Below are 15,273 nucleotides of genomic sequence, written 5' to 3'. Positions count from 1 at the left end.
AAAAAAAAAAAAAAAAGACTTTTTTGAAGGGTTCTAGCTACCAATAACAAAAGTGAAGAATATTTTCTGAAAACTGCTTCCATTATTAGTTTTTTTTTTTTTAATGTTTTTTTTATTTCTAGGGGAGAGAGAGAGAGAGAGACAGTGTGAGCAGGGGAGGGTCAGAGAGAGAGGGAGTCACAGACTGAAACAGGCTCCAGGCTCTGAGCTGGCAGTCAGCACAGAGCCCGACGCGGGGCTCGAACCCACGAACCGCGAGATCCTGACCCAAGTGAAAGTCGGACACTTAACCGACAGCCACCCAGGCGCCCCCCATTATTAGTTTTTTAAAAATTCTAGTTAAAAAGACAGGAACCTGCCTTCAAAGACATTTTAAAGAAAGCAAGTCTCATGTCTACTGGAGGGCCAATACCATTGAGAATCAGGTCTCCTCACCTATTCCTGAATGCTAGACATTAGCCCATCCAAATTACATAGGTTTGAATTTATTCTGAATCACTAAGGAAAGTTAAATTATATTTCATGTACTCTGAGTAGGCAGGAAAGGACTCAATTTTATTTTAGAAAGCTTTCTGTTAAAATAAAAAATTTAAGATTATAAATTTTAAGGGATATTCCTGGGCTATTTGAAGAACCAGAATATGTTCTTGGTGGCTACAGTTATACTATGATGACACATGACTGAATACAACTGGAAATGTCTATTATAAATCAAGATTCTTTCTCTTATTTCAGAAACTAGAAACCCAATTCAAACAGTGAGAACAGAGAATGCAGTCAGAACTCTTCCAACATAAAACAGAGCAAGAGTTATGCCTACTGAATGTAGGTACAGAATTCATGGAAGAGTTACACTCATGACAATATGTTATCTTATCAAGTACCCTACGTTTCACATATCTGTTGTCCATACAAAATTACTTTTAACCTAGATATTGATCAAGACAGCTAGGAAGGAGAGAAGTGCAGAGGACATAAAACCCTTTACCTCCATTCTCATGATGATTCTATTGTTTCTGGTTGTGATGCTCATCACATGCTGAAACCTCAAATCTCTGGCTTGAAGACCTAATTCTTGATATAAGTCAGTTTTCTTCTTTTCTATAAAAGAAATATTTTTAACAACAAGAGTGGGCCAAATCTATAAATGGAGGAGTTTAGTTTTCTATCAGATCACCCCTCCCACCATCATCAAGATCCCTTTCTTACTAGAAACAAGCCAAAATGAGTCTTTGTAATAGCCATTTTTACCTCAAAAACATATTCAGGCTAAATTTGGTCAAACTCTAATAATTTTTTTGTCTTATCCATACTTTATAAAATTTCTTTGTACCTAGAAGCCTCTTGGGACTAATATAAAGCCACAGCCATACATAATTAGGATTTAGAATATTTATTTCTAGCTCTAGAGATGGGCCATCTTTTTGTTTTTAATACTGTTGTATAGAACTACGTTTCCTGTTTTCTCCTCAGTATTTTAAATCTGTGAACTAATATTTTGACCTTCTTGGCTCTTGGACTAACAGAAAATGAGAAAATAAAGTCAGTTCTTTACCAGCTTGTCCAACCTGAAAACTAAACTTATTCCCTAAGAGAAAGCATGATGGAGGAAGAAACTCAAAAAACGATACAGTTACAGTAGCATCTGACTTGTAGTGTGAAATCACATCCATGACAGGGCTCAGAGCTCGAAGTACAACAGTCATTTGAAGGACAGAATGAGCAAAACACACCCAAATGTCCCAGGAGACCTCAGCAATGGCAGGAGTGGGATCACGGGGCTGGAAACGCACAGGTGGCCTGCAGGCTGCGTCTGAGGTCAGACTGTAAAGTGATGTCCACTGTGAAGTTTCATTTTAAAAAGTGCCTGTCCATAAGAGTGATCTCGGCAGAGTGCCATCTAGCACCCGTTCCCTCCTGTCTTCTGTCACCCAATGCCACCACAAGGTCAACAGTACTCTGTAGGTCTACCTTGCATGTGGAACAGAAGATGCATATGTAGACTAGGGCAGTGAGAGGGAGACTAAAGAAGAGCAATTAAATGGGCTCCAGCTGCATTCCAGCCTCTGCTCTCAAAATGTCCCTTTAACATCCTCTTAGAGACAAAGTGGCTCCTGACAAAAAAACAAAATCCAATTCTGCGAGAACATGCACAGTCCAGGTACGGTCAGTTCCAATTAGGATGGACGGACAAATGTTGAAAGGAGATCTCTTTCCGTATACCCACAGACACAAAGAATATCCTACTCAAAACACTACAATTTTTAAATTTCATCAGAGTCACTCATTCAATGACTGAAGAAAAGTGATTTATAAAAAAGAGTAAACATACTCACCAAAGGAAGTAACGTTTCCCTCTTTGTCAAATTTTGTCTGGAGAGAGAGAATAAAAACAGAATATTATTTTTTCCGAGTATACTATTTCTAGTATTATATATGTTCTTGTATCTCCCAGCTACGCAAATGCACCATAAATGCAAATGCAGATAAACCATAGCAGCTTCTTTAGGTTAAAATAGTTAGGAGTTAAGGGTTAAAAGAAGGTCGTTCTTCTGCTAGGACAAATGTGGTCTTGGACTAACTTTCTGTGTCGGTTCCACTGGAAATCTGATAGAGTATCAGCTGTGTTACAGGCAACATTGCTTCTGGTCAAAATGCCCGATACCCGCTGGACTGCGCAGGACCAGGAAGACTACAAAGTACCGATACCTCGTGGTAAGCCGTGGCCCTGCTTTCCCTGGAGCGTGGTGGCTCTTGTCACTGGCCACGTTCCTTGTGGAAGCCTGGGATGGGCCCTGGAGGTCACCGGAGACGCCAGCACTACAAGGCATGGGGCTTATAAGCCAAGGTGGAACTCACAGCCGCCTTTAAGAACATCAACTGCTCGCACCGATCTGTCACATGGTGTCCAGAGAAGCTGCCGGATGGCTGCACGGCCTCTTCTGAAAAGGACACATCTGGTGCTGCCTTCTGTGTTTCCCATCCTTTATCTTTCTCAACAGACTGAGACTGACTGTGGCTCACCTTGTGATTCTACGGATCTACCGGAGGCTATCAAGTCTCTCTGATGAGTGTAGTAGAATCAATAAAGATTTACTGAAAAGGCCTCTTCTGAGAGGCCTTTGGAGAGAGGACTGGATGCAGAAAATCTCTGTATTTCTCAGGAAGCAGAGGGAACATTTTTCTGCAATACTTGTCCACAAGTCCTGAATACTTGTCAAGTGTGAATGTGTCAACTAACAATGAATCACCATGTACTAGACTGAACTAATTACTGTTAAATATGCATTTTTCAGAAAGACTCTAAGATATAGTTGAAGAAAGAAAAGCTGGGTTATTACCATGGAAACATATGCATGCTGTGTTACTAGCAAAAGAAGAACATCCCACAGTACGCCTTTCAGCTTATTGTTCATGAGCAAGATAAGATCAATACAAATGAGTACCATAACCCATCAGTGTTAAAGGGAAAGTTTACATAAAAAGGAGCTACTTTGTGTAATACAGACTAGATTTCCTCAAATTTCTTTCACAAATACATAGGCCAGCTGAAGAAAATTTGAAAATAAAGTAAAACTCATCACCCAAAATAACAAATTTTAGAGAAAACCATGCCATTTTCCTGAATATCCCCCAGCCTTTTCCCTTCAGTACATTCATGTTCACACACTGCAGTGCAGTCGCTCCTCCTTTTCTAACTTAACGATACATATTTTTGCATGTCAATATTTACCATCTTTCTTGAATGAGACATTTTGACAAAAAAGATCATACAAGCTATGATTTTTAAAAAAAGGTTATGTTATGAAGTAACATCACCTAGAAAGTGAGCTGATTCGTGAGCTCTCCTCTCAAATAGTGTCAACTGATTTTAAGTGTTCATCGTACACAATGATTTCACCTGAAAAGAACCTTCTTTCAGCATTTAATTTCTGAATTTATTTTTAAAAATTTTTAATGTTTATTTTTTGAGGGAGGGAGAGAGAGCAAGAGAAAACGAGAGCGCAGGCAGGGAAGAGGCAAAGAGAGGGGGACACAGAACCTGAAGGAGGCTCCAGGCTCGGTCAGCACAGAGCCTGATGTGGGCTTGAACCCATGAACTGCAAGATCATCACCCGAGCTGGAGTCAGACACTTAACCGACTGAGTCACCCACGTGCCACAGATTTCTTATTCTTTTTTTTTTTTTCTTTTCTAAATGTTTTATTTCTGAGAGACAGAGAGAGAGAGACAGAGAGACAGAGAGAGAGAGAGAGAGAGAGAGAGAATCCGAAACAGGCTCCAGGCTCTGAGCTAGCAGAGCCCAACGCGGGGCTTGAACCCACAGACCGCGAGATCATGACCTGAGCCAAAGTCAGATGCTTAACCAACTGAGCCACCCAGGCGCCCCTCTGAATTTATTCGTAACTAAACTGGCCAAATGTTACAAAACCTTTAAGAGTGATAACTTTCATAACTAATTCTGGGGGTTATCTTGTTTCATATAGGCTATAAAGAAAAGTTCCTACGTTAATAAGTCTAAACAATAATGATGATGGGGTGCCTGGGTGGCTTAGTCGGTTAAGCGTCCGACTTTCGCTTAGGTCATGATCTCGCGGTGCGTGGGTTCGAGCCCCGCGTCGGGCTCTGTGCTGACTGCCAGCTCAGAGCCTGGAGCCTGTTTCAGTCTATGACTCCCTCTCTCTCTGACCCTCCCCTGCTCACGCTGTCTCTCTCTCTCTCTCTCCTAGAAATAAATAAAACATTAAAAAAAAAAATTAAAAAAAAAAAAACAATAATGATGATAATGGCTAGTATATATAAAATGCTTACCATGCATAAAACATTATTTTATGGTTTTATGCCGCTTCCTTATTGGTGTGTAAAAATGCAACAGACTTCTGCACCTTGATTTTATATCCCTTGACTTAGTGAACTCATGTATTAGTTCTAGCAATTTTTTGGTGGAGTCTTTCAGGTTTTCCACAGAGAGTTTCATGTTGTCTGCAAACAGTGAAAGCTGGACTTCTTCCTTGCTGATTTGGATGCCTTTTACTTCTTTCTGTTGCCTGATTGCTGAGGCTAAGACTTTCAGTACTATATTGAATAGTAACGGTGAGAGTAGACATCCTTGTCTTATTCCTGAATCTTAAGGATTTCATACACAGTTGTGAGTTAATTTGAACTTCACTAGGTACTATTTTTTAAAATCATTTATTTTTGAGACAGAGACAGAGCATGAGCATGGGAAGGGCAAAGAGAAGGGGACACAGAATCTGAAACAGGCTCCAGGCTCTGAGCTGCCAGCACAGAACCCGATGTGGGGCACGAAACCACAAACCGTGAGATAATGACTTGAGCCGAAGTCAGACGCTTAACCGATTGAGCCACCCAGGCGCCCCATCACTAAGTACTATTATCTCCAGTTTACCGAGATAATAAACTAAGGTAAAACTAAGGCACAAAAATGTTACCATACCTTGTCCAAGCCAAGTCCACCCAGTTAATAGAGGCAGAGCTGAGTTCTGAATTTAGGAATGCTAGTTCAGAAAAAGCACATTTTTTAAAATTTAACTGTTTGTTTTTTAAAGTTAAAGCCCTACAAAAAAAAGTCACAGTATCTTACAACCAATTCCGATGCGACATTCACCTAGGTCATCTTTTGCTATGATTCTGTTCCAATAGACTATTTCTCTTTCTTAGATATGTGTGTGATACACATTAATTCTTATTATTTTACTCATTTGTCTCCCTGAATCATTTCAGACCATTGCAGAGTTCATGAACCTTTGAAGCATACACTCTTAAATACTACACTTTTCCGCTTCAACATGTTTCTGCATATATTCAATTGTATAGCATGGTTTCAAGTCCCTGTATGGCTAACAGCCTTCGAGGACATCTAAACATATTCACAGGGAAATCTTGAGAAGGAAGTGCTGAGCTGTGATTTGAACGACCAGTTCTAGTATCAAAAGAAGACCTCTGCAGTCAACATCAAAGTTTCAAGGGTGCTTGCTCTTAAGCAAATCTAGGTGGGACTCAGGTCACCAGCTAAGTAAAATACACAGACGACATGACTAACAGGTGTAATGACTCACTATAAAACAAAACAAAAAAAAATCAGTATTATCTTGGCTGACCAGTCTACTCCAGTTAGCTTAAATTTTTTTTTTTAATGTTCATTTTGTGTGTGAGAGAGAGATAGAACATGAACAGGGGAGGGGCAGAGAGAGAGGGAGACACAGAATCCGAAGACAGGCTCCAAGCTCTGAGCTGTCAGTACAGAGCCGGAAGCGGGGCTCCAACTCATAAAGTGCGAGATCAGGACCTGAGTTCACGTTGGTGCTCAACCGACTGAGCCACCCAGGTGCCCCTGCCCCAGTTAACTTAGTAAGTACGGGAAGTACTTTCTGTAAGTCATCAAACGTACCCTCCATACTCACCACAGTAAACACTGGGGCTACGCTGGCTAAAGTGGCTTGAGAGACATCAGAAGATCTAAACCGGTGCATTTCACCTGAAGAATAAATCAGAGAATCCTCTGTGGTAATACAGTAGGTTTCAACATATGGCTAAGATAGAGAACTCTTACAGTATGTGGAGATCTTCAGACTATTTTTTGGAAACTTTTTCCTAGATGAAAAAGAACACTCTTACTTGTTAACACTTGTAGGTGACTATGTTGAATTTGGCAGGGAATGATTTTTAAAAGTAACGGTAGGTGAGGTACCAGAATATTTTATGGATTCCAACCACCTTTTCTCTAATGACTAGTGCTATCTCAGAGTTGAATGCACAAACATATTACACTGTTCTGAGATTAAAGAAAATGTCCATTTTTTTGCATAATTTAAAAAGGCACCTCAAGAAAATGACGTTGGTAGACGTATTTTAGAAAACATACATCGCAAGTAAAACCGGTTTCAGCATTCCAGGATCAGGATTATTGGATCTCTCAGCTATGAAACTTACACATTTTACTTCCATGTATTAACTTTTCCACATGTATACTTTATACAGTGAATACTTAGGAGATAACCCACTGAACTGGAATGCAGATCCCATACGTATGAAATACATTTATGGAATAACTCAATGATGTGGAATGAAAACAAAAAATCCTTATTTGAAAATAAATCTATTTAAAAAATGTAATCACTCAGTTGAAGTGAGTTCTGAAGAATAACCATGCCGATTTAATGACAAAGTATGCTGTATTCAAAATACTAAATATAAAAGGATGTAAAAAAAAATTTATCAATTATTTTATGCTTCCAAAGTAATCAGACTCCATGGAATGTGTAGACATATTCTCATTTCCGATCTTATTCCTTCCCATTACATACACTTAGTGACTCATGTAATTTGTTAGCATCAGAGGCTTGTTTCCCCTTTACAAAACACAAATTAAATTTTAAGAGTCAGGTGAACAAGGTAAAAGAGCAATAATGAGTCAGCATTTGCTAATCAACCACAAGTTAAAGAAAGGTGTTTCCAAACTGGGGATTCTGAATCTCAGTGCTAGTCCTGAAACATCAGAGCTGCAACTGGGTTCCCAAGCATTATTAACGGAGGGGAGATGGGGTGTGCCCCAATTCACACTCTGCTCAGCCTGAGAAGGACGTGGTGACGGCGCGTTCCTTTGGAAAGCTTTCAAGAAGAAAGCTGAGAGAAGTTAACTGGAGGGCAGAGCCGTACTTTCGAGAAGCCACACACTGTAACGTCGCCCGTTTCTGAGCAGCACCCTCACCCACATTCTCACACGCGTGAAAAGGCGATCATGCGGGACCACGTGCTGACAGTATCAACAGCTCCGACTCCCCCCGCCGTCGGACGCACCGGAAAACTAAGGGCGTCCGCGGGAGCAACTCTTACTACTAAGTCTCCAAGTTTTCAGCCTCATTTATAGGTGCGTCCCCATCCGTCGCTTGAACAACAGTCAAAACGCTACCAGTCTCCATTCGGAAGGGAAGAAAGACTGAGAACAGAAAGTAACACTTAGAAAACCATTTCAGGTGGACGAACCCAATTTCTGCTCCAGAGCTACCGTAAGGACTTAGGGTGAAACTCTCGCTCAGAACATTCTCGGCCCGGGAGCACTGCAGAGGAAGGGTTGCAGCGAGGGGCGCGGGGGACCCCGGCGCTGGGCGGACTCGGAGCCGGGGCTCGCGCGGGGTCAGGTCAGGGCCCTGAGGCCCAGGCCGCGGGGAGGGCAGTACCTGCCACAGGGGGCCGGCGGGGCCCGCACGGCGGCGCGGCCCGGCTCCGCTCGGGCGCTTGGGCCGCGCGGCCGCAGGCGGCAACGGGGTGCGCCCCGGGAGTCAGGCCCTGGGCCAGAGCACACAGCGTGCGCCGGGGCAGGAGCCGGCTCAGGCTCCGCAGGCGTTCCATGGCGCAGGAGCGGGCAGCAGGTGACAGCGACCCCACAGCCCTTCATGCCGGACGGTGGCAGGGCGGCCCGCTACACGCGACCCTGCGCGAGCGCCTTAAAGAGCAACGGCTGCGTACGGGGCATGCGCGGAGAGCGCCGCGCCTGCGTCTCCCATCCCGCGCATGCTCGGAAGGTGCCTAAGGGCTGGCTCCTGGAGCCCCTTGGCCAATCAGAGTTCGCGTCCCATACCTGGAAAGTCGAGGGGGGTGGGAGGCGGGGCGCGCTTACCTGCGCCGCCCCAGCTGCCGAGCCCACGCCCAACCCCCGTGACCTTGCAGAGGTCAGGCTGGCGAGTGAAGGGTGGCTCGTTCCTAGCGATAGGTGATCTTTAAATGTAAAGAAACACGCGGCCATAGTGCTTTGCCGTTTCAGGAGTATCTTCATACCTAGGATCAGATGTGCAATTTGGAAGGGAGGAGTTCCGCCCCGTTCCTGACTCAATTTATATTTGAATGTATTGTAGCAGAAACAACTGTCCTATGGAATGATGGACTAAACTGCGAGCGAAGATTGAGGCACATAACCCCACAAAATTTACACTCAGTTTTTAATCAACTGTAAGACGGTCTCAATTTCAAGGTGGCATTATTTTATGTACCAGCAAGAAAGAAAAAAATGTTGATAAATTATGCTTTCTATCATTTCAAGACTCATTCCAATTTCAGTTGTTTTTTTTTTAATATTTTCATTTTGAGAGAGAGAGTACATGCACATGCCCAGGCTAGCCAGTGGGAGAGGGTCAGAGAGAGAGAGAATCCCAAGCAGGCTCCGCACTGTCAGTGAAGAGTCCTACATGGGGCTCCATCCCATGAATGATGAGATCATGACCTGAGCTGAAATCAAGAGTCCAAGACTTAACCGACTGAGCCACTCAGGTGTCCCTCAATTTCAGTCTTTATTAAAAAAGTGGGTTTTAGGGGTGATTAAATACAGTATATGTGTATGTTTTTATTTTTATTTATTTATTTTTTAATATATTTTTTGAATGTTTTATTTATTTCTAGGAGAGAGAGAGAGAGACAGCGTGAGCAGGGGAGGGTCAGAGAGAGAGGGAGTCACAGACTGAAATAGGCTCCAGGCTCGGAGCTGGCAGTCAGCACAGAGCCCGACGTGGGGCTCGAACCCACGAACCGCGAGATCATGACCTAAGCGAAAGTCGGACTAAGCCACCCAGGCACCCCTATTTTTATTTATTTTTTAAAGTTTATTTTGAGGGAGCATGCATGTGTGCAGGCAGGGACTGAGCACAGAGAAAGAGAATCCAAGGAGGCCCCAAGCCCAGCCAGGAGCCCCACTTTGGGCTTGAACTCACCACTGGGAGATCAGGACCTAAGCGGATATCAAGAGTCAGAAGTTCACCAGACGAGCCACCAGTTTATATATGCATATTTTAAAGTGTGATTTAGTAGACTTGTGCCTTCCAGAGTAGTAATGCAAGACAGACATAAGCTTCACAGATTCCCAATCACTGTGTATAAACACAGAACAATAGAGAACTTTTTTTTTCTGTAGGGTATTGGGAATGAAGCTGAATTAGGAAGCCAGTAGACAGAAGACTTAACAGAAGAGAGGTTGTTTGACTTTAGCATTGAGAGCAAAGGATAACATCAAGCATTAAAATCTAGAAAGAATGTACTTCATAGATTTTTCATTTTACTAAGTGCTTCAGTGATGAAATACTTCTTCCAAATACACGCCGTCGGAGGCCTTTCTTTGAGACAATATGTGATCATTCTCTTTTAAAAACTTTACCTCCAGCTCAACGAGAGAGAGCTTTGTTTAAGAAAGCCTCGCAAAGCCTTAGGAAAGCTCTGGGAGATGGCCAGACACATCGCCTTGCAATTCATGTCAAAGGTCTGGAATTTAATCTGAGAAGGTAGGAGCCATAGGGAGGCTGCAGTGTGCAGAGAGATAAGGATCTGAGGTGTGTTTAAATGGATGGTTGTGTGTGGAGAGGAGATTACAGAGAGAGAAGTGTGGAGGCAGAGAGATAGTGATGATGGTTTGTGCCAAAATGGAGAGGGGGAGATAGGGTGAGCTTAGTCCTATATATGGAAGACCTAGTTGACGAGATTTGCAGATGGGATGTAAGTAAAGAGGCATAGAAGTTTACTACAATTTTTTTTTCCCTAAACAACTGAGCAACTATGGCGCCATCTAGTGAGAGGGAGTTTTAGAGCGGAACAAATTTGATGGAGATCAGGTTATGGCGTTGTGTTTGGTTCTGGATATGCTACATCTAAAATATCTAAGCATTGATATCAAGTCAGTAGTCTGGAGTTTGGGGGAGATGTTGGTGCTAACATATATGTTGGGAGCTATAGAGAGGTATTTAAAGCCATAAGACTGGGTATGATCTCTTAGGAAGTGAGCTGGCAAAGAGAAAAATTCCCATGATTGAGCCCTAGATCCTCCAGCATTTAAACACTAAAAACAAGAGATGGATCCAGCAGAAGACTATGAGAAGGGGTGGCCAAGAAGGAGTAAAAGCAGAGAGTGGAATCCTTGAAGCAAAGCGAAGAAAGTGTTTCAAGAAAGAGGAAGGGCTCTAGTATGTCAGACGCTACTGCCAAGTAAGACGAGAAATGGGAACTGCTTATGTTAGAAGTGACACTGGCATTTCCTGGGGATCTTGACAGCAGTGGTTTCCATAGCGGTGGGGATTGGGGTCTGAATACTCATCTTCCTATTCAGCCCAAACCATGACAGGCTCCCAGAGGACTTCTGCACCTGTATAACAATTTAGCCTTAAGTTTTTTTAAGTTTATTTACTTTGAGAGAGAAAGAAAGAGAGTGAGCAAGCAGGGAAGGGGTAGAGATAAAGAGAGAGGGAGAGAGCAAGAATCCCAAGCAAGCTCCACGCTGTCAGCGTAGGGCTCAAACTCGAGAACCGTGAGATCATGACCTGAGCTGATATCCAGAGTCGGACGTGTGACTGACTGAGCCACCCAGGCGCCCGCCTTCAGTTTCTTTCATCTCTTTTCTCATCTCTTGAGTTCCAAAGCAGGTCGGTTACCTCATCCCAGCCTCACATTCTGGATTGTGATTTTCACCTAGAAATGTCTGATGTCAGGAAAGTCATACCAGCACCACACTCTCTGACCCTAGCGTCTGGAGCAACAACTATATTCTCCCATCAGAGCCTCGCTGCCCCTTCTTCCTTCTCTACCCAGCCTGGATTATGTAACCGATCATCTGAAACCTCTATGACTTAATGCTTGGAACACATAGCTTTCAGGGGTGTAATCCTAGAAGCCACTTTATTTTTGTCCCTCTAGTCCTGCTGAGTGGGGCTAGTCCTTCTCCAGCCTCTTGAAAACTTGGGTAGGTTCTATGTCTCTTCTGGTCTTCCCGTCCTATGTTCACTCCATTATCAATTCAGTAATTGAAAAGTCCACTCCATATACTAACTTCAGTTCAGTAATTTGCAGTATCAGACCCCATATACTAATCACTGCTGCTGCAATCTTCATTCAAAGAAAAGACTTGGTACCTCTCTTCTTGTTGGGCCTGGAGGCAAACAAGAAGTTTTGGTGTGGATAGAGATTCTGGACTGCTCCGCCAACCCCTTCCCACTCCTTTGCTTACTCCAGGGCTGCCATTGCTGCCTCCGCTGGGGCAGTGAAACCGAGGAAGAATGAGTGAAAGACTGACTGAAAGATAGCGTTGTGCTCTCTATGAGCAAGGCAGAGTTTCAAGCTGAACTCGGGTTCTCTGGAAGACATCCCCCCACCCCCAGGCCCATCTGGTTGCCTTCCTGGTCACTTACAGATTCTGCCTCTTGTTGCCTCAAAAGATCAGGCTCTTCTTTTCCCGACCAGCTGCTCTTTTGGGCAGGATCCTTTACAAACAACCGGGACTGATTTTCTGTTGTCACGTGTTCGCCCCAGGATTCAGGCCCCGGAAGAGGGAGCAGTCTTCTGCTGGGTCTGAGTGTGCAAGCCTCCCTCTCTTTTCTCTGATAATACACAGGTCACTGAATTGAGGGCACGGCCTAAATCCATGATGATCTCAACTTGAGATGCTTAACTAGTTGAACCTGTAAAGACTCTTACTTCCAAATAAGGTCACGTTTTTGGAAGGAGAGAACATAAATGTGGGGGGGGGGCAGCATTCTACTCACTACAAACAGGTACTTTGTCTCTTTCACGCCTTTCCCCCTAGAACCTAAAATAATACTTGGCACATTGTCATGCTCGGCAAGTATTTGTGAAATAAATGACTTCATTGATAATGAAGGAAGTTCAAAGAATTGAGGGTGCTGAGGAATATGGGTGCTTCTGCTGAGGCACCAAGATAGGGTACCAGCACTGAAGTTGGTCACCGGATTCTAAAGGGAATTTATAGAGAAGCCACTCCAGAAGTCGACCTCTCATCCACGTGGAAGATATCAAAGGGTCAAGACTGAAGACTCAGGGCCAGACATGGTGTGGAAGATTTAGGAAAGCTTCCAGAAAGGGGTAGGTGAGTGCTTGCCACTCACTTCAAGTCCATTGAGAGGGACGTATTAAGCTCCCCCCAAGAGCCTGAAGATGTCACAGGCTCATCCCTAAGCAAAGGATAGCAGCTCTATGCAGAATCAGGGAAACCTGGATGAAGAAGAGTTCAGAGGAAAGAGTGGGAATTCTATTTTGGACTTGTTGAGTTTGGCATTGCCGAGTATGTATCTAGATAACGGTGGTCTGGAGCAGGGGATGAAGGTGTAGGCTAGATAGAGAAATGTGGGGCTTGGACATGTAGAAATAAGCGAGACTGTAGGAGGTTGCCCGGGGAGGATGTGAGAGAAGGGTCCAGATCATATTCTCCAAGGCACACGAGCCAACACCGGAGGCTGGAGGAGGAAGTCCCCAAAGGATTAAGAGCATGGGCCCTGTGGTCCAGCGTGGACTGGCCCCAGTGGTAGGAACTCCAAATAAAATACTGGAGTCACCCTGAAAGCTTACTGTTTTTGACTATGGTGGGAAGGTAGGGAAGGTAGTGAAGGTAAGGAGACTAGAAGTTACCACAGCACAACCCGTGCTCCTCCTTAGTAAAAATGAAGGAAGGTCTTTGAGGGTTGCTGTGGGAGGAGAGCTCTCTCTGACGGCTTTGGAAGCCTGGCCCATCGTCCCTCCCCTGTTTTCCTTGGGGCTTCCTTATTTTTTTTTTATGTTTTATTTATTTCTAGGAGAGAGAGAGAGAGGCAGCGTGAGCAGGGGAGGGTCAGAGAGAGAGGGAGTCACAGACTGAAACAGGCTCCAGGCTCCGAGCTGGCAGTCAGCACAGAGCCCGACGCGGGGCTCAAACCCATGAACCGTGAGATCATGACCGAAGCGAAAGTCGGACGCTTAACCGACTAAGGCACCCAGGCGCCCCTCCTTGGGGCTTCCTTATTGCCATTACCATCATTCTGAAGTGGAGGAGTTTCCACTCTTTCGAAAGTTCTGGCTTAGCCCAGACTACGGATTGTGTTTTCTGTTACATACCAAGCATGCGCGAAGCACCACAAGTAGTAAACTGGGAGACAAGGTCAGTGCAACATCGTATTGCTGCCTTACTTTTCCAGACCTACTCACCTAACTGCTAGGTTTCCCCAAGGCAGTAGTTTAATCACAAAGGATGCTTTGTGTTACTTCTCTCCTCCTCAGAGAGATCTAGAAATTCCTACAGTATTTCATCAGATGAAATAAACTTGTGTGTCTTAAGTGTCTGCACGTGTTGTTTTGCATTTTAGTGTGTCTAATACACTTTCTTGTAGATAAATGGTCAATTATTACTAAATCATTTCTAAAATGTCGAAAGTAGCTTTCAGACTCTCCTTGTTGCTACAGAGCCTCAGGATTTGGGCATCCGGGGCTGGGGATCCTGGTCCTAAAACAATTGCTTTTGTGTGGTTCCCAGCGGGGAGACTATGTTGCAGCCGATCTTTCTCTCCTTTCTCCTGCTCTCAATGCACCTGTTGCTAGCAGACATGGTTTTCTAATGAAAACGTTTCAGCCCCACGTGGAGTTAATTGAAACAAGTTCGGCCTTCTAAGTATTGCTCTGAGGGACAAGGATCTCTAAATTTACATATCAGCCAAAACACCCAAATACATTTTCTATTTTGGAACACAATGGCTGAACATTGTAAACATATCATGTTCCAAGACAAAATACATAATCCAAAAGAATGTAGTCAGATGCGGGACTAAATTTATAACAATCACCCTTTCTGAGTTTCTGGCTTTATTGCCGGAAACTTGGCAAAATGTGCTTGGTTTTGCTCTAAATAAATACTGTTTACAAGCTGGAGGTTTACAGATTGCATATGAATGGAGAGGATCACAGAGTATTCTTATATCAAGGTCTTTCCACCTCGGCCCTCTGGACATTCTGGATCCGGTGCTTCATCACTGGCGAGGAGGGCTGTCCTGGGCGCTGTAGGGCGTGTAGAAGCACCGCTGCTTCCCCCCGGGTCCCAGCAGCACGCCTTCCCCGTAAAACCGAACACGTCTCTGGGGCCGCACCATCACGCTGACGGAGAACCACTGTGTTTTGTAAGAAGAATCCACGAACTCCAAGACCATTTTCCTTTTACAGGATATACCCTTTAAATGTTGGTAGACATTTTCTTCATACACAGTAGGCGTTCAAAAGTGCAGATCTTGGGTCGCCTGGGTGGCTCAGTCGGTTTAGCGTCTGACTTTGGCTCAGGTCATGATCTTGCAGTTCGTGGGTTCGAGCCCCGCGTCGGGCTCTGCGCTGACTGCCAGCTCAGAGCCTAGAGCCTGTTTCAGTCTGTGACTCCCTCTCTCTCTGACCCTCCCCTGCTCACGCTGTCTCTCTCTCTCTCTCTCCTAGAAATAAATAAAAAACATTAAAAAAAATAAATAAATAAAAT

General features: G+C 44.1%; 1 protein-coding gene across 1 annotated transcript in view; it reads right to left on the bottom strand.

Moving 5' to 3' along the window:
• Positions 1 to 8,470, bottom strand: part of MRS2 (magnesium transporter MRS2) — a 39,880-nt gene extending 31,410 nt beyond the window's left edge. The window contains exons 1-4 of the mRNA XM_039216721.1: positions 8,201 to 8,470; positions 6,425 to 6,498; positions 2,337 to 2,373; positions 989 to 1,101 (exon numbers count right to left, since the gene is read on the bottom strand). Of these exons, the coding sequence (XP_039072652.1) occupies positions 989 to 1,101; positions 2,337 to 2,373; positions 6,425 to 6,498; positions 8,201 to 8,372 (396 nt within the window). The 5' untranslated portion in view covers positions 8,373 to 8,470. The remainder of the gene's footprint in view (positions 1 to 988; positions 1,102 to 2,336; positions 2,374 to 6,424; positions 6,499 to 8,200) is intronic.
• Positions 8,471 to 15,273: the final 6,803 nt, after the last annotated feature.

This window comes from Hyaena hyaena, unplaced genomic scaffold (assembly GCF_003009895.1).
Source record: "Hyaena hyaena isolate Hyena2069 unplaced genomic scaffold, ASM300989v1 scaffold_652, whole genome shotgun sequence".
NCBI classification, from domain to species: domain Eukaryota; kingdom Metazoa; phylum Chordata; class Mammalia; order Carnivora; family Hyaenidae; genus Hyaena; species Hyaena hyaena.
The sequence above is the reverse complement of the archived record's forward strand: the minus strand, read 5'-3'. Positions and strand labels throughout refer to the sequence as shown.